Source organism: Passer montanus, unplaced genomic scaffold (genome assembly GCF_014805655.1).
Source record: "Passer montanus isolate IOZ18808 unplaced genomic scaffold, ASM1480565v1 scaffold41, whole genome shotgun sequence".
In the NCBI taxonomy this organism is placed as follows: Eukaryota; Metazoa; Chordata; class Aves; order Passeriformes; family Passeridae; genus Passer; species Passer montanus.
In genome coordinates, this window is record NW_024368930.1 from 525753 (window position 1) to 552174 (window position 26422).

The following is a 26422-nucleotide window of genomic DNA, read 5'->3' on the forward strand; positions in this document are numbered from 1 at the left end:
GCAATGTAAAACTAGGAGGAAAAGCAGCCAGCAATGGTGCAGCAAAGTATCAGATGGACCAGCTTGGGTATTTTTGTTCTTGGTAATAAATAAATAAATAAAATTGTGATGATTAAGTGGAAGCAAAATAGCCCTGTTATTGATACAAGTGCCTTTGCAGTACATTAAACCCAAGTAATTTAAAGACCAGAGAACTCCATATAAATAATTAATTATTTTTTGGTTAGCACGATGTCACTATAGCTGCCCAAATTTTCGAAGAGGGGTTGCTTTTTAATTAGAATATGGTCATTACAAATGCACGTGGGTCTTTAATCATTCATGTTGGAAACGAGCTGACTTGGTCATGCATCAGAGAGAATAAAGCAGCTCTTATCTCTCTCTAGATCACACCCAGCAAACCTCAGGGCTGCAAACAAGCGAGGAAGTCTGCCTTGTGATGGGAGTGTGTGTTCATCCCCTCTGCAGCCCTGGGGAGAAGCATTTGCTGAGGCCAAGCTCCGAGAATGAAGCACTGGAGAGCCAGTGCCATGCAGACTCAGCTCCCAGCACCAGTTCTCCCCAGCCAACAGGGATGTTATGAGGCTGGACAAGCAGAGTGCAGGTATTGCAAAGGGTTCAGTGTTTCCTTGCTAACAGCCCTGCCGGCAGCCGTGCTCTCCCTCGTTTCCCGGATCTCTGGCTCGGTGCAGTCCCAGCTGGTCCGTGGCTCTGCCCCAGCCCGAGCAGCAGGTACCGAGGCTGTCTCCCAGCTGCTCTGCTGCTCTGCCTTTTCAGATGGAGCTGTCCAGAGACGCTTCCTTGTCCCCGCGTGGGGCCAGGACCAGGCGCGGCCATGGAGCGCCTCTGCAGCCGGCTGGCAGCGGCTCGCCCGGGCACGGGCGCTGCGCTGGCACCGCAGCGCTGGCACCGCAGCGGGCACGCTCGGCTCCAGCCCGTGCCAGCAGTGCCACCTATTGCCACGCTGGGCTCTGCCCGGGAGCCAGCTCGGGGCACAAGGGAGCAGAGGGAAAAGGCTAATTCCCACCCGCAGCCGGGGAGCTTCCCCGCTAACCCACAGCTGCTCCACTTTAAAAAAGCAGAGAACGTTTAAGAGATCTGTGTGTGTTGGACCACGCTGATGTCAAACCCTGTGGCATCTGAGAGCCGAGCTCCCCAGCAGAGCCCGGGCCCCATCGAGTCCTTCTCCAAGCCCAGTCCCTCCAGTCCCGGCAGGAGGAAGCGTTGCCTCGGGCCGGGGGGAGCAGCCAGGACAGCAGCGCTCGGTGAGCGCTCCCAGCCGCAGCCACACCGGGCTCTGCAGCGCTGCGTGCACGCAGGAAAAGAGAGCAGAACCCCAAAGCCCGCAACAGAGCAGCAGCCGAGCTCCAGAGGCAGGGGCTGCCGGGCAGTGCGGGCTCCGTGCTCCCCAGAGCACCCCGGCGCTGGCAGAGGGAGCTGGGGATGTGCAGCCTCCTCACCCTGCCCAGCGGGCCCCGGGGACGCCACCAACAGAGAAAAACATTCCACTCCTTCACTCCACTTTAGCCAAACATTTCAGCGGCTCGTCTCTTCTCTCACACATTTTGCAATACTTTGTCATCATAAATTGCCTCTGGTTTATGTTAACTAAAACCCTCTCTTGTTCAGTATCTGGTTTGAAAAATGTTGGCAAGAAGCATGAGTTCAGAGCAGATTTATATCCACAGACCGTGTGGAGCACTGGGATGAGTTTCCCAGAACAGGAACCCAAGTTTACCAAATAAGAACATGAAAAACCCAAAGAACTCATTCACATGGTCCAGCTCCCACATGGCAGATCCACGAGGGCAGAGGGAATCTGACAGCACAAACCACAGGCAGACCTTGCTCGTGGATGTGGGAGACAAACATGGACTGCAGAGTCTCAGGAGGAGGGAGAGCTTGAAAGGTCTGCAGCATCAAGTCTGAAAATTCACCACATCCCAAACCACAGCTGGTGGGACACGGGAGATGCTCCCAGGGGAGCAGCTGCTGCCACTGCCTTGCACGGGGTTTGGGAGCAGGGATGAGTGACTTAAGCCTTCAAGACACGTTGGTTTTCTGAGACACATAACTCCCAACAAACTTCCCACTGTGGAAAAAACCTCTAAAGATAGAGTGGTGGGATGTGCAGAAACACCTGTCTGCTTTTCCAAATGCCTTCCCAGCTTGTCCCAGCTGACATCCCAACCTCCTTCTGTGCAGTCCAATACCTGGCTTTTGGGCCACAGGCAGGGAAGGAAAATAGGGGAGCTCAAAAATGTCCAAGCTTTAAAAAACAAACAAACAAACAAACAAACAAACAAACAAACAAAAAAAACAAACCAAAAAAAAAAACCAAAAAAACCCCCAAACCAACAAACCTACCTTTTTTCCTTTAAAACAAAGCTTTGACATTGTTTAAAAGAAGAAAAAGGTTGACAAATAATAACAGAGAAAAGGACTAAACAGAAGGGTAAAGTAGCACAAACATAAAACACAATTTTTGAATCTCAGGACAGATCTGAGCTCTCTGCAGCTCAGAACTCTGCCTGGTTTGGTCAGGGAGCAAGAAAATCCCCAGCAGACCCAGACCGGCTGTGTGAAGGGGCAGTGAGAAGGGGGCTCTGTACTGGGCAGGAGAATTAAACAGCTGGAAACCAGTTACAATGGTTTCTTGGTGGAAGGTGACAGCTGTGAGAGCAGGGCCAGCTCAGCCAGGGACTGAGCTCGTGTCACAGGGCTGCCCTCAGGGCCAAGGAAAAGCCCCCGGCTGCTTCCCCTGGGCACGGGGGGCTTCGCTTTCCCTCTGCACTCGGTGTCCCTGAGAAACTGGGGTTCCTCCCCTCCGGGAAGAACTGGACCCAAAGCAAGGAGGAATTCCGTGTTCTCCAGGAGAGGGCGGGGGTGCCGTGTGTCGGTGGGGACACGGCGTGGCAGCCCCGCAGGTGGGACACCACGGGGATACAGGGACACAGGACACGGGGAGACAGGGACACGGGACACGGGCACGGGGACACGGGACATGGGGACACGGGGAGACAGGGACACGGGCACGGGCACGGACACGCGTGGCAGCCCCGCAGCCGGGCCGGGGCCGGGGCCGCTCCTCCCGGCACCGCCAGAGATCGCTGTGGGAGCGCTGTGTGCCCGGCCGGCCCCAAAGCCCGGCCCCAACGCCCGGCCCCAAAGCCCGGCCCCAAAGCCCGGCTAGGCCCCAAAGCCCGGCCCCAAAGCCCGGCCCGGCCCCAGGGCAGCGAGCTCCGTGAACATCCGCGTCACCGCGTCCCCCCGGGAGCCCCAGCCCCGGCCGTCTCCAGGCCCCTCCGCTCGCTCACCCGGGAAAGGTTTCCAGCCGCAGCGGCGGCTCGCAATCCTGCATGGCTGTGCTTTGTGAGGCGCTGGGCCCGGGGCTCAGCCTGGCTGCCCGGGGCTCAGCCTGGCTGCCCGGGGGTTCCTGGCTGCCGGCTCTGCAGCCCGTCCCGTGCAAAAGGCACACTGCGGCCCCCGCGGCCCTGCCCAGACACAGCGGGCACCGAGCCCTGTGCCACCGTGACCGTGGGTCTGCGGCCCCAGAGCTGCCGGGCAGGGCAGCAGCGGCCCCAGCCGTGCGGGGGCTGCACAGGGGTCCCGGGCATCCGCGGCCTCAGGCTGTCCGTGCTGGCGGAGAGGATTTCCAGCCGAGTCCGGGCTCTCCCCGGCTGGACAGCTCGGCCTGCCTGCCTCGGACAGCGTGGCCCTTCCCGGGGGTGCCAGGGGGAAAGGGGCCAGCCGAGGCTGCCCACGGGGAGCGTGTGCTCCTGCTCCCCCGGGTGGCACCAGGTACTGCTGTCCCCTTCTGCTGCTGTCGGTACTGGCCATGAGGACAGCAGGGAAGAGGGAGAAGCCCCTCTTTGGCGGTGGGTTTTCTGTCAGGCTGGGGTTTTTGCACGCTGCAGAGCGGGGGATGCTGCAGCGCAGAAGGCTGAGCTGCTCTCAGCCCGCCCAGGAACCTTCCCCGGGAGGCCGAGGCTCGGCCCTGCCGGGGCAGCGGTGCCCGTGCCCTGCCCTGCCCGAGGCACAGCCCACCCAAAGGGGCTCTGCTCCCCGCTCCTGACCCAGCGAGGGGTCCCATGCACTCCTGGGACTCGGGCTGGGGCTTCCCTGCCCTTCCCGCACCGGTGCAATCCCAGCCTTGTGCAGGGGCACCCATCTCCCCCAGCCACTGTGGGGCCACAGGGGCAGAGAAACCCCCGGAGCTGGGTACCCCTGGAATAGGGTACCCCCGCAGCTGGGCACCCCCGCAGCTGGGCACCCCCAGAGCTGGGTACCCCCGGAGCTGGGCACCCCCGGAGCTGGGTACCCCTGGAATAGGGTACCCCCGCAGCTGGGCACCCCCGCAGCTGGGCACCCCCAGAGCTGGGTACCCCCGGAGCTGGGCACCCCCGCAGCGCCACGGGCTCCCCAGGCAGGGCAGGAGCTGCCGGCTCCGCAGAGCCCCGCGGGCGCTGGGGCAGCCCGGGCAGGCAGCGGCAGGGGCTGGCAGCAGCCTGGCACCCCCGGGCTCCAGCCCAGCGCCGCGGGCGGCAGGAAGCTTCCCAGAAGACGGAGAGCTAAAAAAAGGCAAGGCTTGGAGCAACCCAGGGCTGCCAGCTATTTATTCTAGCGTGCCTGTATGCTGCAGAGCAGGAGAAAGATATTTTAAAGCTGCTGCAAGGAAGCTTGTCTGTCTGCCTGGGTTTGTTGTTCAAAAATTCAATTACCACCAGTCCTGCACCACCTTCAGCCAAGTGCCTTCCTAACACCCCAAGGCAGCCAACCCCTCCATCAGAACTACACTGAAGCAGATGCTTGGGAAAAAGGCTTAGGCACCAACACATCAGGAAGAGTTTGGGTTTTTAAGTTCACATCTCACACTCAATTTATTTCTAGCCAGTCCTAATGAGAAATTTCTAACCAGCTTTTAGCATCAAGGGCTCACCCTTACTGACTCAAACTCTCACTGGCACTTACCCCTCTGGGCTTACAGACCTGCTAAAAAATCACACCCCAGCCTCCTGTTTAAAATAAAAGCAAAGCACTGCAATCTCTGTTCTTGGATATGTATTTTTTACTGAAAAAATCATTCATAAATTAACAAATACAAAAATGTACAAACACATGGGTAAATAAATGTAATGACACAAAGGATTGCTTTGCTGAGAAGTGTGTGTGTGTTGTAAAACACTAATCTTCAGTGCAAAAACGTCCCCCTGGCACCTCTTAAAAACATAACAGTAAGCTCAAAGGCCATGATGTTGGAGAGCTGCTTGAGTTTAAAGCCACTTCTGATGGTGAGGGGCCTGAAGTGCGCGGCCGATGCTCAGACAGTACCTCCCTTGGAGAAGCAGAGCTTTACAAAGAATTGACCGTCAATAAATAGTTTTGCAAATAAAACCCACATGGCTCATTTAAAAAAAAATAAATCAGCATCGCACAGGACCTGCCCTCCAGCAGGGCTGACTGAGGGTGCTGACGTGGAAGGGGCAAACGAGTGGCCTTGTCGAACTCCAGCTGCCAGAATATGTACAAGTTCTCCTTAATACAAGAATTTTTACACCATAACAGCACATGCGCTTGACAGTATGTTTTTAACAGTTACATTTACTATACAGTATTTGACATAGCTGATAAGATTAACAGTGCACATTTTCAGATAATCCACATTTTAAAAAGGGAAAAAAAAAAACTCGACGTGGTTAGAAGGAAGGATGGGATGCTGCTGGGGATGGACCCTTCTGTGCCAGCCGCAGAGTGCAGTTCTGAGCAGAGGTAACGGCTTTTGTTCCACACCAGGGGCGCCGGGCGGCAGGGACATGGAAGGCTGGGGATCCCAACTAAGGTAGTTCAACACTTACTCACACACACATGCATGATTCCGGGGTAGTGAACTTGGACTGGTTGAAATACATTCCTTGTTTGAAGCACCATTAAACAAAGACAGGTTCCTAGCAAGGTCTCAAGATGAAAGAAAAGAGGGGCAGGGCAATGTGGGTTCAACACCCGGAAAGGGTCCACGTGAATTACAGATCAAGACTCCAAAGCAAAAGTCTTTATTGCTGTATGCGCCGGAAAAAGCAAATCCTCACCTCTGCCTATAAATAACCAGGCTGAATCCCCTCGGGAAGCCAGTTTAAAGCACGTGTAAGTTCAGAGACTTTAAAACTTAGTTACAAACTCATCAGCGCTTTTCAAGGGCAGGCTCGCTGTCCTCTCATGCCGGCCGATAAGATCTACACAAAACTTGTGTTTTCTAAACTAACGTTTTCTGGATACAGGTTAGGAATGCCCTGGGCAGTCACACCCACCACAGATGCGTATGGGGATCATACGTCCACGGAACTGAGAAAACAGTGTAAACCATGAGAAGTCAAGGAACTGAAGGCAAACAATGCAATGAAAAGAGTTAAAGTCCTTCGGAGGTCAAGTACCCGCCCTTGTTGTGTGGAAATACAAACTAAAACCAACACCCAATGTATTTACTTTTAGGTCAGAGAGGTCCAGTGAGAGTGGTGGTGTCAGTGCTGTGCAAGGGCTGGACTGTGCCCGTGGGGACAGGGCCTGCAGGCCAGCCTGCCCACGGCAGCTGTGAAGAAAGGAGGGATGACACTGGATAGCTGGATGGGCTGTCAGACCAAGTCTGGCTCCCAGTCCTCATACTTCCCCTGTCCTTCATGTCTCTCACTGAGCTGTGACCCCGTGCCACCGGCTGTGCCCATGCCAGTGCTGCCAGGTACCGAGGGGGGCCTCTGACAGCACCCCTGGGTTTACAGGATAAATACAAACTAAACCAACCTCCCAAACTGTTCCAGCACGTTCCAGAGGGAGGGCAAGTGCTGCTGTGCAGGGAGGGCTCACGTGGGAGCAGTGGCTCCATCCCAGCCCGGGGACCTTGGCCCTGCTGTCAGTGGGACACAGCCACAGCCACAGGACTGCCTTCCACACAGCCTCTGGACTCATTTGCACATCACATTGCAAAAGTGACAGAAAAGGGAGGGTTTGTAATAAATATTCCCATTTCCTCACCCTCCCTGGAACAAGCCAGCCCTGTGGTTTCTGGAATGAGTGATGACCTGGCTGTATTTCTCACCCACTGCCCTGGAAGGTTCTGGGCTCTGGCCCACAAACATTTGTGCACATGCCCCGCTGGAATCATGTGAGCAGTCTCACTGGCTTAAAAGGGAACACCTTGCACAAGTACAGTGATGCTCACACAAGTGTTTTCAGAACTCAGGACTAAAATGAGTGACCGTATGTAAACCTCTCACTTGGACTTGAACCGTAGGAGAAAAATAAAAAGGGGCGATTTACACAGCATATTTACACTTACACTTCTTTAAGAAGCGATTCTGTTGTATGTACTTCAAGCAGGTCATTTAAAAAACCGCACAGACATAGAAGAATGGCATCAGAAATCGTCTGATCTCCCACCAGGGCAGTTGCCAACCAAATTGCTCACGATGTTCACTGTCAAGAAGCCAGAGTCCCTCAGCTGAGCTGCTTCCCGGAGGGGAAAGCACATCTGAGGAGAGTCCCAGTGCCAGAGATTGCTAGAGGAGGAATGTGGAGACGAGAGCAGCAGGTCGAACTGTTGTCCTGAAACCCAGAAAGAAAGTGGCAGAAAAAATAAAGAGACTGCTGAGCTCGCTGCCCAGGTATGGTCTGGATTGGTACAGCTAGGGCAATTTGTGCGTGCACCTTCAGCCTCATTCTCCAAAATACTGTGATCCTTCATTAGACAAAGTGTTGCTTGTCCTCAATAACCCTTGGAAAAGAAAGTCTAGCGTGGTGCTTTCTTGGTGGAGGGCAGAGCAAAGTTATTTCTGCTCTTAATATTCGGTCACCAGAGCCAGCTCCGGTGTCAGGTTAACAGTGATGTTCTTATACAAGGCGTCATATGTGACGTTTGGAAAGTAGTTCAAGTTATTGAGGCCGTCCAGGGCTTGCCTTTCTTTTGACTTCCTCAGCAAGGCGTACCTGTGCAACGAGAACCAGAGGCCAGAGTCACTTCCACGGATCTCACAGCACCTGCAACCTCCTCCCAGGGCCACCAGAACACCTTTCAAAGAGCCAGGCCCAGGAGCAGCTACAAAACAACAAACTTCCGAGTCCTTGATGAAGGCAACCATCACATTCAAATACCCTGTGTGAGTAAATATCAGAAAATTCCAGAAAAGGAATAAATAAATGAAGGGCAAAATGCTCACTGTGCCACCAGCAAGCATTCAGCTGCCAAAAGGACCTGGGGCACCTGCCCAAAGCCTGCAGGTCCCATTCCCAGGAGGGGGCTGAGCCTGGGGGTCCTGCCAAGCCCACCTTCCTGGAGAGATGCAGCTGAGGGGTGATGTGGTCCTTGCCACTTTTATGAAACCAGACATGAACAAGAACAGAACTGAATGGCTTCAGTCTGAGGGATGGGGGCGAGGAAGTAAAACCAGCAGAATGGAGGTATGGGGAAGGAAACTGCAGCTGGTGCACAAAACCAGCCTCAAGCATGAGGAAATAGAAGGAGGAGGGTTGTGAGGGGAAAACTGGCAGAAATATCTCAGCAGGACTGTGACTCCCTCAGCACAGTGCTGGGGGCCTGGAGGCCCCGGGGCGAGTGGGAGCTGGGCTAAGACCTGGGGACAGAGAAGGGACCAGGCAAGGGCTGTGCCACGAGGCAGGGGAAGGTGCTGGGTGAGAACAAAGAGGGAAGTACCAGGAACCAGAGCTCAGTCCCATGGCATTATCAGCCTGCCATGCTTCACTGGTTTGACTAAATATAGGTTTTCAAACCAAAAGCAACTTCTCTTTTTCAAAAGTAAGAGAAGCATCTCTGACTGGCTGCGTTCTGTCCAACAGAGAAATGAAAAGTAGGGCTAAAGATGGAAACCCAATTGGAAACCCCCCAAAAATGAGTCTTCTGCAAAAGACGACCAACAGACAGCTCAAACCTCTGCAGCAGCAGCCTACAGCCCCTCTGCAGACCAGAGCTTGCACTGCTTGTCCAGCAGCTCCTCAGCTACAAGTGTTAATTCCTGAAGCTGTTTGTGAAAGATGTATTTCTCTGGTTTTCTGTTGCACAGTTTTCAAAAGACTCAAATTCCACTGTGGTCATCAGGCAAAAGCAGTCAGTCAGCCTGGGTACTCTCTGAAACAGCCCTGGCTCTGGGACTGAGGGGCTGGAGCCCTCCTGGAGAGCTCCAGGGGAGATTTATCTTGAGAAAAATGCTCACACTTGTTCTCCTTGGGTCCAGGGGACAGCTGCCACTCCTGATGGATGTCTGCAGCCTCACAAGAGAGCAAACCCCCAGCTCAGGGCTCTGTGCACCCAGCCCAGCTTGGGGCCAAGAATCAGAAACAAGAAAGGAGAGGGTGTGGCTGCTGGACTTTGTGAGTGCTGCAGGGACACCTGAAGCTGTAGCAGCACCCTGCAGGCCAGCCCTGCTCTGTGCTCCTGCAGGCTGAGCCATGCCCCCTTCACACTGAGCTCAGGCTCTTCCAGAAGCATCAGAGCTTCTGTGACACCCAGCAGGGGCCACTGCTGAACATTGCTCTGGAGATAAGGACAGCCCTGAGCCTGCCAATCCCCTCTTCTGGATGGCAGAACAGCATCTGAGCAGCCACATAGCAAGGACCCCCCATGCAGGGATGAAAGGTGGGGATGGAAGAATCCTGGCTCTGCCTCCATCTCCCTGCAGTTAGCTTCCTTCAAGAGTTCAGGCTCCTACTGCCCCCAAACAGCTGCAGGGAACCTCCTACGTGGTACAGACTCTGTGAAAAGCTTCAGGATTCTTTAAAAAATTTACTTGCCTTCCTAGGAACTGCACTTCTCCCCGATGATGGTGGGGAATTGATTTGTATTTCCCTGTGTCTCCTTCTGGTCGAGTCACCGAGTAGCCTGCATACTGTACTCTGCATTAGAAAGGGGAGAAATAAAATAAAATAAACAAAAGATAATCACCCGTTGTGTTTGCTGTGCTGGCAGAGCTTCCAGGGCTGCAGTCAGACCTCCTGGGGCTCTGGCCATGGCTCGGCCTTCCCTTCCCACCCACAGAGCAGCCACACAAACCTCCTGCTGCCCTGGGCTGGGGAACGTCACACAGCCCTGAGCAGCCCAGGCAGCAGCGTGGGACACTGCCCAGAGCCAGCAGCCCCCAGGCAGCAGCGTGGGACACTGCCCAGAGCCAGCAGCCCCCAGGCAGCAGTGTGGGACACTGCCCAGAGCCAGCAGCCCCCAGGCAGCCCTCCTCTGCTCCCCACACACTGCCCATGCGGGCTGGAGCAGCCCCATGGAGCCAGCACAGCCCAGGGCAGGCAGCACAGTGAGCCCAGCACCCGTGTCCAGGATGGCACTGTGCCCCCCGAGCACGTGTCCAGGGTGGCACTGTCCCCCCAGAGCAGGTGCCAGGCTCAGCTCAGCCTCCACCACCGGGCCCACGGAGCCCGTACCTGTTCCAGAGGTCGTCATCCTCGCCACCCCAGCCCCAGAAGGCGTTGGGGAACCCGTTGATCTTCTGGAACTGCTCGACAGTCAGGCCGCTCACCCCCCCGAAGAACTCGTTGTACGGGAGCCTGAGCAGGAGAGAAGGGTCAGGGCAGAGCCCACGGGCTCTCCCCCCTGCCGTGGCAAAGCCCAAGCCCTGAGGATGCTCTCTGGCATTCCCTCTCCTGCTCCCTTTGCACAAAGCCCGAGAAAAAACCCAGACTCACTCTCTGCATTAAAAAGAAATAAATCTAACAGTGTGTTCTCAGCAGCTGTGGCAGCAGGGAGGAAGAAGAGTGCTTACAGGTACATGTACTTATCCAGCTTGGCTGCAAAGTGCCTGGGCATCTGTCCACACCCATAATAGTTACGGTCGTTCTCTGGTATGTGGTCCACGTCGTGGAAGATGAGGCAGTCCCAGTCCAAGTCCTTCATTGCTTCCCGAAAGCCAACGTTGAAGAGCATGGCACGGTTGAAGGGTTGGTTTCCAGCCTGGCAGGGAGAAAGTTCCTTCTCAAGAGGAGCCCCTGCAGCTCTGCTCTGTGTGTGTTCTCAGCCCTGTCCAGAAAGCTGCAGAGGGCAACCAGCTCCCATACAGGCACCGTGAAAGAAGTGATGAATTGGAGCAGACCAGTGAGATCAACCAACACTGAAATATTCAATTTACAATGCAGGAGTAAAAATAAAGACGCTGAAGCCTTGTTGCTCAAACGCTTGAAAAAAAACCTAATTTTGATCAATCTGTTTTAGCTAGAGCTAAATATGGAGGCACTTTTCCTGGGTGGATGAAGCCAAACAGCTTAAGTGAGAGGTCCAGGTACACATGAAATGACAGTCATGTTCTACATGAGATGCCTGACTCTGGTCAGGCCATTCCTGTCCCAGGGAATGCGGCCTGGAACTACTGCAGGGATATGCAGAAAACCTGCAGCACTGTCTGAACTGCAAATGCAGTTATCTTTTTTTAAAAGATAACTCCTACGAAACAGAATTTAAAAAATAAAACAACACCACAAATCCCCAGTTTCTGCTTTTCATCTAAAAGCAGTAATTCCTGGGCAGCAGTAACCTCTTAGCTGTGCCACGTCTGGACAGAGTGGGACAACTCAGGCACTGCACCAGGAGCCACAGCTGGCACGCCAGGGGGTGACGTGGCAGGGACAGTGCCTGCCCCAGGCTCCCTCACCTGCTCCACGACGTAGAAGGCGAACTGCAAGCGCTGCCGCTGCAGCATGGGGATGAGGTGGCGGAAGAGCACGGGCAGATGCTCGTAGCGGTTGCGGAACGGGATCAGGATCGCCACCTGAGGAGAGAGACAGGCCCTCACTGCGCTGGCCCCGGGCTGGCTGGGGGGAAATGGGAGCAGCAGCAGCACTGACCAAGCACTCTCAGCTCTCCCATGCAGAGGAGCCTGAGACCCTCCCAACTCCCAAAACATGGATCTCCCATTCATTTCTGGGAATTGTTGCTTTGGAAAAATTCGATGTCACCTCAAGCAGAAGGGAGACTTGCAGTGCCCCCATGTCCTCTCTGCCCAGCACTGGGGACACTAAACAGCCCTTGACTCCATTGTGTCTTCCCTGGGCACTGCACCCCTCCCATCCTTGCCCTGAAGGTGCAGCACACATGAACACCTCCCCCGCTGCCCTCAGGGCTCCCCGTGCCCCCAGGGGCAGGACAGGGGCTGCCCAGCTCCAGTTACCTTCCAGCGAGGCTGGCAGTCACTCGGCTTCCAGTGCCCTCCCAGCTTGATGGAAGGGTCTTTAGAGAAGAACTGGTGGATGTCCTCCATGGTGATCTCGCTCATATTTACATCAATGGGGCCCTCTGCACAGCAGGAGAAGCAGAGGGGTGAGCACCTGCTGCAGTGCTGGGGCAGCACTCTGCTGCGTCCCTGCCCCCCATCCCCAGCACTCAGCTTCCTTTCTCCAGCAAAAGCAGCCAGGAAATGCTGCTGGTGCAACACCCTGGCCTCCTCAGCCTTTGGGGCTGCTGTGGGATGCTTTTCTCCATGAGAGCCCCAGGCCAGGGGCACCCTCTGCTCCTCCCTGTGTGTTTCCAGCAGACCAAACCCCACCTCAGCAGAGAGCATTCTCCCGTTTGGAAGCATTGGCCCTCAGGAGCCCAGTTTTCCCCCTGAGGGCAGCTTTGGAGGCAGCATTTCTCCCAGCTGCAGCTCCCCTGGGGGGTCCAGCCCATCTCCCACCGCAGCCCTGGCACAGCTCGGGGCTGGGCTGGCAGCACTGCCGAGGCACAAGGGAGCCACCCGCCGTCCCTGCCCCTGGAAAAGGGCTGCCAGAGTCTTTCCACCGGCTCCCAGCACACAATCCCTCTTTTGTTTGTGTTTGCCAGGCAATGGGCTCCTACTTCAGCAGGGAGACATGCCTCTGACACAGCAGGGATTAATTCCTGAGGGTGGGTAAACAATGATTTCCCAGGAGGGAGCTGGCTCTGAACAGTGCTCCCATTCATGCCTAGGTGCCTGGCAGGGAAAGGTGCAGTGCTGGGGAAACTGGGAATGCCACTGTGTGCCCTCCATGGCGAGCAGGAGAGGGGCACAGGATGCTACTCACTCATAGAAGGGAGCCTCTCAGGACATGTATTGTTGGGGAAGTAGGTAAAGTCTTCAGGAAGAAACGTTGTGGCTTGCAGAAAGGTGTCATTGTGGCTCAGATCAAGAGGATAATCTGGAAGGGAAAAAAAAAGAAGTTTTCACCTGAGCTATAGATCTGTTATTCCAGCCACCCCCCCAGGCCACTGTGAGCAGACTCCAAAGTCAGCCACAGCTGAGGATGTCCCCAGCAGCACGGCTGTAGCCCCTGTGGAACGTGCTCTAGCCTTGCAAGCCATGGGGTGCTCATCCCCCTCCTGGGACAGGTGCCTGCAGAAGCCCCAGCAGCCTTAGCATCACATTTGCATTTTCTGGCCAAAGGAGGAATTCTGAGCACTGCCTTAAGGAATCGCAAAGGAGCAAGTGGCTCTTGAAAGGAAAAGCTACCAGTGCCCTGTCCCTGAGGGGCCCTGGCACAGCACGAGGGGACGTGCTCCTCCTGCAGGTCCTTTCCCAGCAGGACAGAGGCAAGTCCCAGTGCCAGCTGGGACTGCCAGTGCAGAATCCTACACAGGGCAATCCTGCCTGGATCCTCCTCAAAGATCAATAAAAACTGTCAGATGACACACAGAGTTCCCTCAGGAGCCCCGAGCTCCGGCAGGGCCCAGCACCTCCCATTCCCCACGCCTTTAACCTGGGCAGCACCTGCAGCTGCTGCAGCTGGAGATGCCTGAAGGTTTCCACCCCAACAAGCCATTTGCTGAGCGGTGCTGGTAGGTAACATCATGTCAGTAACGTTGTTTATCACACAACTAAACAGGATCCAAACTATCTCAAAACTCAAGATGGGCTGTACACAGAACCTAAGGGCTTTTCAAGTAGGATAGATGTTATTTTGGATGCTTGATACTGTTCCAAATTTCCAAAAGCAGTTTTCCCTGTAAACTCCCATTACCAGAGTACACCCGCAGTACTCAGCCCAGGTCCCTGCCCACAGTGAAGCTCAGCTGCTCTCTTTTGCACCAAGGGCTGCCTTTTTTGCTGGGTTTCCTCTCTCACCTGTCACACAGCCTCGCTGCCCACAGCGCGTGGGGACAATGCCACCCAGGCAGTGACACCCAAAATCTGTCAGGAAGGGGAGGCTCTGACCCCAGGGTTAATGCAGCCCTCGTGGCCAGAGCACCAAGAGCCTTCCAGACATCACCACCACCCATGCTGCCTCTGCTGTGACCTGCCTGCCAGGGAAGTTGCCCCAGGACGGTGCTCAGTGCCCGTGTGAGCTGAAACTGTCCTCGTGGCTGGGGCTCCTGGGGAGGGACAGTGTCCCCACGTGCCTGCTGGGACTGGCACGAGGCTCAAGCAAAGCCCAGAACGGCAGCAGCAGCACTGGTGTCACTGTGGTCACCAGTGACCCCCTGCTGCAGGAGGACACAGCTTCCTGGATCACTTCAAGCCCCCCAGGCCGGAGCCCCAGCAGGATGAAGGCTCTCACCACCTCAGGCAGCAGCAATGGAGCATCTAACCCTCCTCCCTTCAGGGGATCAGCCACTTCCTCACCCTGCCTCTGCTTTACTGGATGTTTCCAGTCCCAAAATAGCCCGGGGTGGCTGGCCTGGCTGGCTCCGTGCAGCGCAGGAGGTGACCCGGGTGTTCATCTCCCGTGCAAGTCGATAATTCCCCTCCCGTGCCATCCCCAGCCAGGGCACAGCTGCACTCAGGGCTGCGCCCCAGCAGGCTGGGCAGCCAGGACACGGCTCATACTTCTGCTAATGAGAAAATGATCTTGCCTTGTACAGCTCTGTCAGCCCCTGCTGCTGAAGCCTGGCTCCCACACCAGCCTGATGCCAACAGTGCCAGCAGGGAAGGGACAGCTGGGTGTCACCAGCCCTGCAGCAACGCCTCACGCAGGGCCAGGGGCAGCTCTGCCCCCCTGCAGAAGCACAGCAGAACCCCCCTGCTCGGGTGTGGGGGGTGAGGGGGCTGGGAGGGCTCCCCGCACCCTGCCTGGGTTCAGGAGATGATTGGTGGCACGTCCCCAGCCAGGGCACCTCGGCTCACACTGCAGGGAAGAGTGGAGCTCACGGGCACAGGCTGCCCCACGTGCCCAGAGCCAGGGCTCGGCGCAGGCGCACGCCTGGGAAGGGATTTTTTAAATATGAAACCTGATCCTTGCACTGAATCTGAAAGTGTTTACCCTCAGACTGGTTGAAGCTACGAGTTGAATTCCTGGAAAGCAAAGAGGTTTTCAGCTCCAATCCCATCACTTTGCATCACTTCAGACCTTTCAAGATTTTCACCCCTTATACAAGTTAGAAGCATTTGAACTTTTTACGTATATAAATAAATATATATAATTTTTTATATTTTGACAGTATTTCTATTTGTATAGGGTATTTTTATGTTACATACATATTTTTATATATAAAAATAAAAGCTGCAGACAATTAATCAAAGGTTCCACCCTGCATTTACCAGTATAAATTAATGCCTTCAACTTAATTTTCAACGAGAATGGGACCTTGAATCAAAATGACAGTTATTCAAGAAATACCTGAGTCGTTGACGCTGCTGTTCCTCTTGGCATAGGCACTGCGGACCACCTGCTCGTACACCTGAGCTCCTATAGTTCGCATGTTCTCACGGATCATGATGCCCTGGGCTTGCATCATGAAGAGGTAGGTGTTCACTGCAAGGCAGGAAGAAAAAGGAATATTTCCATCAGCTTCTGTAGGGAAAAGAAACCCGGGTCTTTTGGGAGCGCTCCCAGCCTCCTGCTGGCTTTGAGCTCGCTCCTGCCAGAGGGATCCTGGGCTGCACGTGCCGTGGGTGCCCGGCAGAGCTGGGAAGGGCAGGGAACGGGGCACTGGAGTTGTAGGGCACGTTTGGGAACCTGGCTGGGTGGCAAGGGGGATGTACCCGGCCAAACCTGACTGCCAGGCTGGGAGGCAGCACTGCAGCTTAACCAGCAGCACGTTTGGCTGCTTAATTAGGGAAGTTTAATTAGGAAATATCATTATAACAGGAAACCAGCCGTGTGCCTGCAGAAGGGCAGACTGCAATACTGAGGGCTGGCACTCGCCTGGCAGAGGCACCCAACAGGCACCCCAGAAGCATCCCCATCCAGGCTCCGAGCCCCCAGCAGGTCACACCCCCAGGCAGGCAGCAGCACAAGCCCGGGGTCCCCAGGGCAGCCCCCCAGCCACGTTTCTTCCCTCTCTCCTCTCCTCTCCTCTCCTGCTGACCCCCAGCTCAGGCTGAGCCTGATTAGGTTTCAGCTCCAGCTGACACCCAGCTGGCAGGACCAGCCCCCAAAGCAAACAGCAGCAAGCACAGCCCTGTGTCCCCGAGCAGGACAGCCACCACAGGGCCAGCAGCACAGCCACCCTGCACAGCACCCCTCGCCAGCACCACTGGGCCAGACACAGCCCTCTTGGTGTAGTTTGAGGGTTGAGAATGAAGTGGAAAACAAACTCCTGAATGAAGACACTGAGAAGGGGCAACCTAGAAGGCCTATTCTGCACTAGTAATTAAAAAACCAGGTCAAAAGACATCCAGGAGGAATAAAGAGGGCACTGGGCCAAGGAAACCACCGAGACCCTGCTCAGAGGAGGGCAGCAGCTGATGCAATGTCACCAGGAAACACCCATACCAGACAGGTCATTTGTACAGCAGGCATGCCACAGCCCAAACCAGCAGCTCCCAGCACCAGGAGGGCACAGTCAGGGCTGGAGCCACCAGGAGCACAGGCTGGGTATGGCACTGCCTCCGGAGAGCGGGGTCCCACCCCGGGTACAGCCCCTGCACCCCACGGGCTGCCCCCTCCTGCACCCACACACTCGGGCAGCTCCAGAAAGGCTGCCCAGACACGTTTCCCAGTCCCAACGGTACTTTGTTTTCACACAGTAAAGTAAATATTTGAAAGGGGGACGGAGCCCCATGTCATGCCCAGAGCCCAAGGCCCTGCCTGGCTGCTGCCCATGCCCAGCTGTCTGTGAGCCATGGGGAACCACTGGATTTGCAGAAAGAAGCGGCTCAACTGCATGAAGTGCTTGGCAACTAAACGTCTTGAAATGCAATTTTCCATGGCCATTTCCAGCCCCTCCCTCCCCTTGCAGTCGGGCCAGTGATGGCACCTTAAGCCAGCAGCTACAGCAGCAATGAGAGGAGCTGGCTCAGACAAAGCTCAAACCCTCTTGGCTCACCACCTGTTCTGGGCCAGCTCTGGAACCAGAGTGCCCACCAGGTCAGCTGGTGGCAGCTACAGCTTCAATGTGAGCTCTGGTGCAGTTTCTCAGCAAGGCACCCCTGCTGCAACGACAGCAAGGGGTACCAAGTGCTGCTCCTCCTCAGAAACACAGGGAATTTGCTCTAACTGATGCCCAGGGATAAGGCTCAAGGAAAAGCTGGTATTTTGATACAGCACCACAGGCCAGAAACAGAAGTAGCTGAAATTCTGCACGCAAAGCCTTACACCCAAGCCCCAAAACCTTCTTAAGTTGACATCCATCATTTCAGGATTCAGCATCAAACGGCATCACCTCCCAGCACCAGCAGTGCAGCCCCAGCCTCCCTGCCCAGCACAGCCCCAGCTCTGCCAGCAGCTGCCCACCAGGATTTATGGGGAGTGGGCTGTCTGGGGTCAGCAGTGAGCAGTGCTGATGCAGCCAGGCTGTCAGAGCCCTGGGGTGCAGGGCAGGATGCACAGGACAGCCCCAGGTCTTCCAGAGGAACACAAGCCTTCCTTCACCTTGTCAGCCCAGTCACAGCCCTGCCTTGGGTGTGCCACAGCAAGGGCTGGTGCTCGGGGCACCTGGTCCCCAAGGCCATGCCCCAGTGACAGCATCCACCCGCTGCTGGCACCAGGCCCTGCCAGGAGGCAGCAGCAGCCGTGGAACAGCGTCCCCAGAGCCGGGCCAGCGCGGCAGGGCACGGGCTGACAGCGGCACACAGCCCCAGCGCCGCCCTCAAGCACGGACAGCCCTCCCAAAAACACAAAGCCTGCTCAGGAGCCAGGCACAGCTTCTCTCCTCTGCACAGAGCAGGGCTCTGCTGCAGGAAGGAGCAGCCAGTCTGCATCTTCCAGCCCACACGGAGCTGGGGCAGCGGTGAAAAACAACGCGCTGATGCTGATCCAGTAATTTCACTTTCTACTTCATTATGCTTCTGCTTGCTGCGTAAAGCAGATCCGGGTTTGGTGAAGCATGAAGGAACGGGAGAGACAAATGAGCGTGCCATCCCTGGCTGTGTGAGGAAGAGGGAGGCTGGCCGGGCGCAGTGAAAGCGCCGTTTGTTCCCTCCCCGGCGGCAGACGGAGCAGGGCTCGCCACAGCCACATGACGAGCTGCAGCGGGCATCCTGAGCCACTGCCACAGCAGCCCCCGTCCCAGGGGAGCAGGGCACCAACAACACCGCCTTTGTGGCAGGCAGCAGTTGCCTTTTCACATATTAACCCCTTTAAGCAGATGATTGAGGAGATACCTGGCCAAGGATGGTGTGCCATCAACACACACCCAACGTCAACAGCCCCCCGTGACCAGGGACCAGAGCCCCTTCTCCTACCCCCAAAACAAACTGCTGCATGAGATAAGCTTCACAAACACTGTGTTTATCCAGAACACGCAATTCTTTCAGGTCAGAAAATCGGATTTAAAGCACGTCATTGTAAACATTTCACTCCCTGTGCACATGCGGTGCTTAGATTAGCTCCAGGGGCTGCTGTGGCCAGGGCTGGGGCTGCACCAGCATTTGGGAATCGCTGTACCGAGCTCAAATCTCACTCCTCCTCCTTTTACTGCCCTTTTGATGAGGAAATTAGCCATGTTTTAAATGTATTAAGCCTGACCTGGCCGACCGTACAGAGCCCAGGGCCCCTGTGCCCGGCGGCGTTTCCCAGAGCAGATGCCCATCACCCCTGAGCATCCCCTGCTGCAGACACAGGCTTGTGGTGGGCTTGGCCTGAACTGTGGCTCAGCCAGAAAGCAATTCTCCCTGTTGTGATATACTGCTAATCTCATCACACAGGATGATCTCGAAAATTACATCGGCCTTCTGCCTCTCTGCCCTCTGAGCATGCGGCACTGCAGAGCAGGGGCACGGAGCAACAGCAGCCTGGCTGCTGCCACAGGCACAGGACGGCAGGGAGCTGTCCCTTCTTCTACTCATTTCCAGCAAACCCGCACTCCCCACCCAGAAAACAAGCAGAATTTAAGAAACTATTTGCCCAAATAACCGCCTGAAGATTATTCTTGTTGGCTCATGAAAGGACGAGTCAGCCCTGCTGTGATTTAAACACACGGAAAAAACATGACAGCTTGTCACCAGCTGGAACAGAGGCACAGGGCTGCACCCCAGGGCATGGCACCCCTTGGCATGCTGCACCCTAACCTCTCTGCTCACAAGCAAACTGGGAGAGCAAGTGCTCACTCAAGCCAGGAGTGGATGCAACAACTTCAGCCAGGGAAGTAAAGCCCAATTACATAAATGAGCACTGAAGTCTTCCTGTAATCATTTCTCTGATAGTATTTTCGGAGCACTTCTAATCAAGAAACAGCTGACTCTCCCATGGAAAATTAGTTTCATCATGATGATACATACTAGAAGAGGCAACAGGGTAATTTGCAGCTTGGGAGCTGATTCGGAAGAGGGCTGACTGTGATCTATGCCAGCCACTGACACAGGACAGGGACAGACCTGACACATCCCACTCCTGACCCTGACACACTTCCATGGCCTGCAGAAGGGACCTTCCCACAGCATCCCCCTGCAGGGACAGCAGGGAGCCCCAGCTGGGACAGACAGCCCAGGCAGCTGGGGCAGGAAGAGGGGCCAAGGTCTCACAGCAGCCCTGCATGCCTGCAGCAGTATCAGTGCCCAGCACGGCAGCCAGGCTTTCCTGAGGAAGGAGCCAGCCTTCCTCTGCTTTGAGATTTAGGGCTTTCTGTCACATTCAGCACTTTCCCATTCATTAGTGCATCTGTGCAGAAGCACAGCGGGGCTCTTTGAGCTCATCCTGGTCTCACTGCTACGTGCAGCCTTCTCCTGCCAGCACCTGGAGCCCTGTACCAGCAAGGACAATCCCTGCCAGCCCCCATTTCCAACAGCCCAGTCACAAACCAACACACCACCAGAGAACTCCTGCTGAGCACTCTACCAGATGCTTGGAGTGGGCACAAGGTGCCCAGCAGAGCTCAAGGGACACCTCACGTGGGAGATGCAGCTGCACCTTGAAGGGGTGAGGGTCCTGCAGCAGCGGGTGGGTGGCAGGTCACCCTGCCAGGGCTGGCAGGTCCTGCCTGCTGCAGACACCTCCCGCAGGGCCCAGGGACAGCAAAACCAGCAGAGTCATGTCTGTGTTAAGCCTTTTGCTAAGCTCTCCCCGCAGATCCCCAGCATCAATCCAGCTCCATTAGCATTAGCAACATAAAGGGGTTTAATCAAACTAAGCCTCTAAGGCACTGATAGACAGTTATGATAGTCTTAACTCATAAATAACCCAACTAGGAAAAGTAGCAGCATCCCAGTGTTAATACACCACGAGACCTCTGTCTCCATTAGCTTTCCAGTGGCACTGTATTCCCCAGACATGCTGAGTGCCAGAACAATTAAATAAGAGGTTCCTATTAGTTTTAGAGAATTTAATATTAATGCCATCACTGTTACTTAGCCTTTTGCCTCTAAATAGCACAGGAAGGAATAATTTGATACATTAAATGGTCTAAGAATTAACAGTGCAGCAGCAGCACTGAGCTGGTAATTACAAACCACTTGTTCCCAAAATTGGCAAGTTGGCAGCTTGCACGTGCACACAGCAAGCAGAAGATGGGAGGCTAAAGTGACACTCAGTCAAAACCTGGATATGGGAAATTTCTACCTGAACTGTCTTACACAAAAATGACCCTGGGGAAGCCTCAGCAAGGGGAGGAAAATCCATATTATACTGAGAGACTCTGAATTTTTCATGCACACATTTAAGGTGGCAACTTCCACTTGCACTCCCACCGCTGCCTGCACCAAGGTGTTTGTGCCACTGCACTGCTTCAGGACACCCAGCAAGAGGAGCGTGACCTGCTCTGCACAGTGGGGAAACCCAGAAGGCCAAGGGAGCTCATCAAACATCCACAGCACCAAAGCAGCCGTGGAGGGGGCTCTGCAGCCCAGCAGCAGGCGAGGGGGCAGGGGGCTGAGCCCCCGGCCACAAGGGCAGTGCCAACAGGGGAAAGCCAGGAGCACACAGTTTACCTGTGCAAGGGGCAGAAACGCCAGGGATGGCTGTAAAATCACACTGGGCAGCGCAAATCTCGAGAGCAATCCAGGCCTGCGCTGCAGCTCCTCCCTGGAAGGGCACAGTGACACGTGCAGGCTGGGGCACAGAGCACAGCAAGCTCTGCCCAAGTTAAACATTACCCTTCCTCGAGAGACTCGGACTCTCCCACTGTAATTGCCGTTCGGGAGATGTGGTTGCACATGACTGCGTGTCCTGTTGGCTTCCCATCCCTCCGTGCCCCCCTGCAGCCAGTGTCCCTTCTCCAGGAGCACAGAGGCTGCCCAGGAGCTGCACAGAGGCTGCCCAGGAGCAGCACAGCATCGCCAGCAGCGCGTTCCCGTGCGGGCAGAGCAGAGCCCGGCCACGGCCGCGCACAAAGGAGCAACCACAGCCCTGCAGCAGGCACAAGGAGCAACCACAGCCCTGCAGCAGGCACAAGGAGCAACCACAGCCCTGCAGCATCCCCGACACCCACCCGACCCGGCCTCGGGGCTGGCAGCGCCGGCTGCTGCTGCCACAGCAAACATCCACGCTTCCAAACACTTACAGCCCAGCGTTTGTTCCTTCGGTTCATTAGGAGACAAAGGGGGGGGAATTCCTGCCTCCTGGACACCCTCTGCAGGCGTCAGGAATCCCAGGACCTGAGCCCAGTGCTCATGGAGGATCAGGATGAACAGAGGGAGAGATTTCGTTAAGAAAAATAATAAATAAGAATTAAGTGAATGTTTGGCCAAGCGAGGGAGAGGAAAAACCAGGCAGATCCTCCCGAGTGCTGTCCTTGAAGCAGGAGGGCAGGGAAGGACAGGGGCTGCTCGGGACAGCTCCTCATCCCCTGGGCCATGGGAACTGGCACAGCTGCAGGAGACAAAGGAAATCCTCTGCTGCAGGCAGGCCCTGCACCAGCCTGGCATCCTGCTCAAACAGGCAGTCACAGGACATGCAGGAAAATGGGGACACGTGGAGTGGTGCTGCCGAGGAAATGCAGGCAACAGGGAGCTCCACCAGGGCTGTCCTTCCCCGGCTGGAAGCAGTCTAGAATGCAGCCAGACCACAGCAGAGAACAGGAGACAGGTGGGATTTGGATTTAAAGTTTCCATATACATCAAACACCAGTTAAACGGATTTTTGAAATCATTGATTTGTTAGTCTTCCAAATTAGGAGATTACACCCATTGGAGAGTACCCATTGGAAACTGTTAAAAAACAACTTAAGAATAATGGATCTACTGACTCAGTTCACACGCTGCAAACTGCACTGTCTGGACTTTTAACACTCTGACTTAGATGGAGAAAAAGAGAACAGGTTCTGTTGTTTTGGCTATTCCCCCCAAAAAAAACCAAAGACCTGACTTTTCAAGCATGTTTTACAAGTTCAGCGTGGCTGAACAAAAAGGGTTATCACATGTACAGCCTCATGCCTGCTGCAAGGGAGCCCTTCCAAGGGGGTCCGAGAGGCTCTTCCCGGCCAGCGCTTTGCCGGTCACAGCAGGCTGGCCCGGGCTGCCAGGAGAGGCACAGGGGCAGGGCAGGGCAGGGGCTGCCAGGAGAGGCACAGGGGCAGGGCAGGGCAGGGTCTGCCAGGAGAGGCACAGGGGCAGGGCAGGGCAGGGGCTGCCAGGAGAGGCACAGGGGCAGGGCAGGGCTGCCAGGAGAGGCACAGGGGCAGGGCAGGGCCCTGCTCATCCATCCTGACATGGGGCAGGGCTCTGCTCGCCCATCCTGACATGGGACAGGGCAAGGCTCTGCTCTCCCATCCTCACACGGGTCAGGGGCTGCAAGGAGCCACACACAGGGCAGGGCTCTGCTCTCCCATCCTCACACGGGGCAGGGCTCTGCTCTCCCATCCTCACATAGGGCAGGGCTCTGCTCTCCCATCCTCACACGGGGCAGGGCAGGGCTCTGCTCTCCCATCCTCACAGGGGCAGGGCTCTGCTCTCCCATCCTCACACAGGGCAGGGCTCTGCTCTCCCATCCTCACACGGGGCAGGGCTCTGCTCTCCCATCCTCACACGGGGCAGGGCTCTGCTCGCTGCAGCATCCAGCACAGCGGGTGCTCCCCGCTCCATGGCACATCTCCCGCTGCCATTTATGGCTGGAGCACGGGCCAGCATGTCCTATTTACATCGTCTGAAAAAGCCAGCTCGGGGAAAGCCCTGCTGCCAGCCCAGCTGGCCCACGATTGTGCGTCCCAGGGCAGGTGGGGGCACCCAGCAGCCGCCAGGGAGGGGCACAGCCAGGGCAGAGTGACACCCTGCCCGGGCACACCCAGCACTGCCCTCCAGCAGCTGTGGCCTCTGGCCTGGCAGGAACCTGCTGTTTCCACTCTCACCGGGCTAAAAGGCCCAGAGACAGGCTCATCTCTGCAATACCACGTGGGAATAAAGCATCCCGAGCTGCCTCAAAGGCTGCTTTGCAGCAAACACGATTTGCACCACGGAGACCAAGGAGAGATCCCTCAGTAGCAACACCTCGAGATTGTCCCTGCTGTGGTTTCTCTTCTGCACATTGCCAGGTCCTGGGAAAGCAGCATTCCCAGCCAGGGAAGGAGCACAGCCACAGCCCCACCTCCACACTGTGCATCTGCCTGGCTTGCCAGCCCTTTCAACCCCTAGAAAATCCTCCAAGCTGGAATTCTTCAATCATGTGGGATGATTGTTGTCCGAGATTTTCAAAGGCAGCAGCTCAGAGCTCCCTGCCAAGGGTACTCTCACCATGCAGTGCCATTTAAAACCCACAGCAGCTTTGCCTCCACAGTCAGATTACAGAGTTGTTCTTGTCTGCAATAATTAAAGGCAACACTGAATGGCCTCTCCAGCTGCTGTGTTTTATTAGCAGCAAAAAAGCTATCAGAGAGAGGGTGCAACTTTGAACTTCCAACCCACAAACCATTACCTATGGGATTTTGCAAGAACTCTGATGTCTCAAGACATTTATTAGCTTTGTTGTGAGCTATGCAACCTTGGAATACACAACATTTTTATACGACTTTCTTCCGCCTAACAAGCAAACTGGTAACACAGCTGCTGTAAATAAATTAACTGATTCCATTATCAGTGTAGGGAATGACTTCACTGGAAAAAAATCATCCCTCTATCTATGAACTTATTTAACACCTAAGAGACTGCCCATCAAACCCCAGCCCGTGTGACGCCTTCCTATGTGTCAGCAGAAAAGCAATGCCATGGGTCTGGGATGCCATGAACAGGGGTAAAGAGACAACCCTTCCCTCCATCACCCCCCTCCTGTGCCCTTCAGGAGCAGACCCTCGTGGCTTGCCCCCAGCCCTGCCCTTCCCTCCTTCCAGACACGGCCAGCCTTCACCAGCGGCGCCAGGCACAGCAAACCCTGAACCTTATCACGGGCAGGGGGAATCAGGGAGCAGATCTGCACCACCCTGTACCACAGCACCAGAGCTGTGCCTCAGCACTGCCATTAAGTTACACATTAATCCAGATAAGCAGCCACAAGGCTATTGAGGCAGCCAGCTCAGCAAGGGATCGGCACTTCCCCAGCCCCGAGCTGCAAGCAGGGGTCAGCGACCGAGGGACGGGGGGCTCGTGGCCCACCAGGCTCTGCTGGGTCTGCACAAACAGCAGCGACCTGAGGCAACTGCAGCAGAGGTGTCTGTGATCAGCCTGGGGAGATGGGGCGCTGGCACTAAATGCCCTGCCTGTCCCTCTGTGGGCAGGAGCAGCCGCCGCTGCCCCCTCCTGCCCCGGGCCACCAGCACTCATCGGCTCTGCCACTGCCTGGGAAGGGATGAGCACACACAGGGGCACATGAGGGAACAGCAAACATCCTTTTCCTCCTTCCCTCTCTCCCACTGAAACACCTTTAAGCTCCTTGCACACAGCAGCACCTTAGGTTTCCTTAAGAGACTTGAGTGTCTGCCAAGGGTTCTGACCACTCTCCCACCGATGTGTGCAACAGGGCAGAGGGGGGAAAAATAATAAACTAATCAATTCCAGCCTGTCTGCAGCCAGAAACTGAGCTCTGCAAACATGAGTCAGACATACAGCTACCTGGGAAAAATTAAACACATGGGGAATGTTAGGCCAGGGCTCCCAGGTGGAACAGGAGGGCTGAGCAGGCAGAGAGGGCAGGACTGCTGTGGCCAGGGCAGCCCCGAGGGGCCTCAGCCAGGAGCTGGGCTGGTATCCCACAGACCCTGCCCACATCGGCACCTCCAGCTCACCGGGCATGGCTGAGGCCACAGCAATGCAGCATCCCCCCTTTCTCCTCCCTGCCAAGGCACCAGCATTCCCTCCACTGTGGATAAGGAGATTTCAGGTTACACCCATTTACCCACTCAAGCTACCCAGTTTGTGCAGGTTGTGTTTGCTTCCCCAGGCCATTACAGCTAAAGGCCAGCCTCCCCCACATGGCCATGCTGCTCTGTGGCAGCACCCCGGGATGGCTGGGGATCTGTGACCCCTCCCCAGCCAGGGTGGGCACCCCACGTGCAGAGGGAGGCAGCTGGGGGAGGGCAGTGTGGGCACAGGGTCAGTGTCAGCAGCTCCCGTGAGCCCTGCTCTGCCCCCAGCCTTCTGCAGGGCAGCAGCAAACCAACAATTGCTGCGTTGGCAGGCGCTTTCTGTTTTAATGAGGTGAAAGCAGGGTTAACCTAGAGCACCCTGAAGCTGGGCAGCCCCCACCCCCTCCCTGCACAGCTCCCTCCATCTGCTCCTGCCCTTCGGCCCTTCCCAGCCCCACGCACAGAGCCAGCAGCCCTGGAGCTGCCTCACAGGGCCAGGTACCAGCAGGGACCCTGCTGCTGCAGCCCAGGAGCTGCCAGAGCACAGGGTACAGCCCCAGACACCGAACGCCAGGCTGAAGGGGTGACTGCACACTGACACACCTGCCCAGGCCCTCGGAACACACAGGGATGCTCGGCCAATCCTCTCCTGTAACTGCACACACGAGTTAGGGCAGGAAGATGCACAATGGGTCTGGGCAGATTGATTGGCAATAATTGAACATGGGATGTTTTACACCTGGCTGTCACACCAGATGCTCTGCCAGCCCCACACCAGGGCTCAGGCCACACCTGGGAGAGAGGGGCAGCCAGGACAAGGGGCCCAGAGCACAGGCAGGATGTGACAGAGCATGTCCCTGCACTGCTCCAGGGTTATTCCTGCAGCTG

At 55.9% G+C, this 26422-nt stretch overlaps 1 protein-coding gene across 1 annotated transcript in view; it reads right to left on the reverse strand.

The window, feature by feature from the left end:
- Positions 1-5050: 5050 nt before the first annotated feature.
- Positions 5051-26422, reverse strand: part of B4GALT5 (beta-1,4-galactosyltransferase 5) — a 32693-nt gene continuing 11321 nt past the window's right edge. Inside the window, exons 2-9 of the mRNA XM_039719373.1 lie at positions 15568-15702; positions 13039-13152; positions 12168-12292; positions 11652-11768; positions 10770-10957; positions 10432-10554; positions 9793-9894; positions 5051-7974 (exon numbers count right to left, since the gene is read on the reverse strand). Of these exons, the coding sequence (XP_039575307.1) occupies positions 7827-7974; positions 9793-9894; positions 10432-10554; positions 10770-10957; positions 11652-11768; positions 12168-12292; positions 13039-13152; positions 15568-15685 (1035 nt within the window). The 5' untranslated portion in view covers positions 15686-15702 and the 3' untranslated portion in view covers positions 5051-7826. The remainder of the gene's footprint in view (positions 7975-9792; positions 9895-10431; positions 10555-10769; positions 10958-11651; positions 11769-12167; positions 12293-13038; positions 13153-15567; positions 15703-26422) is intronic.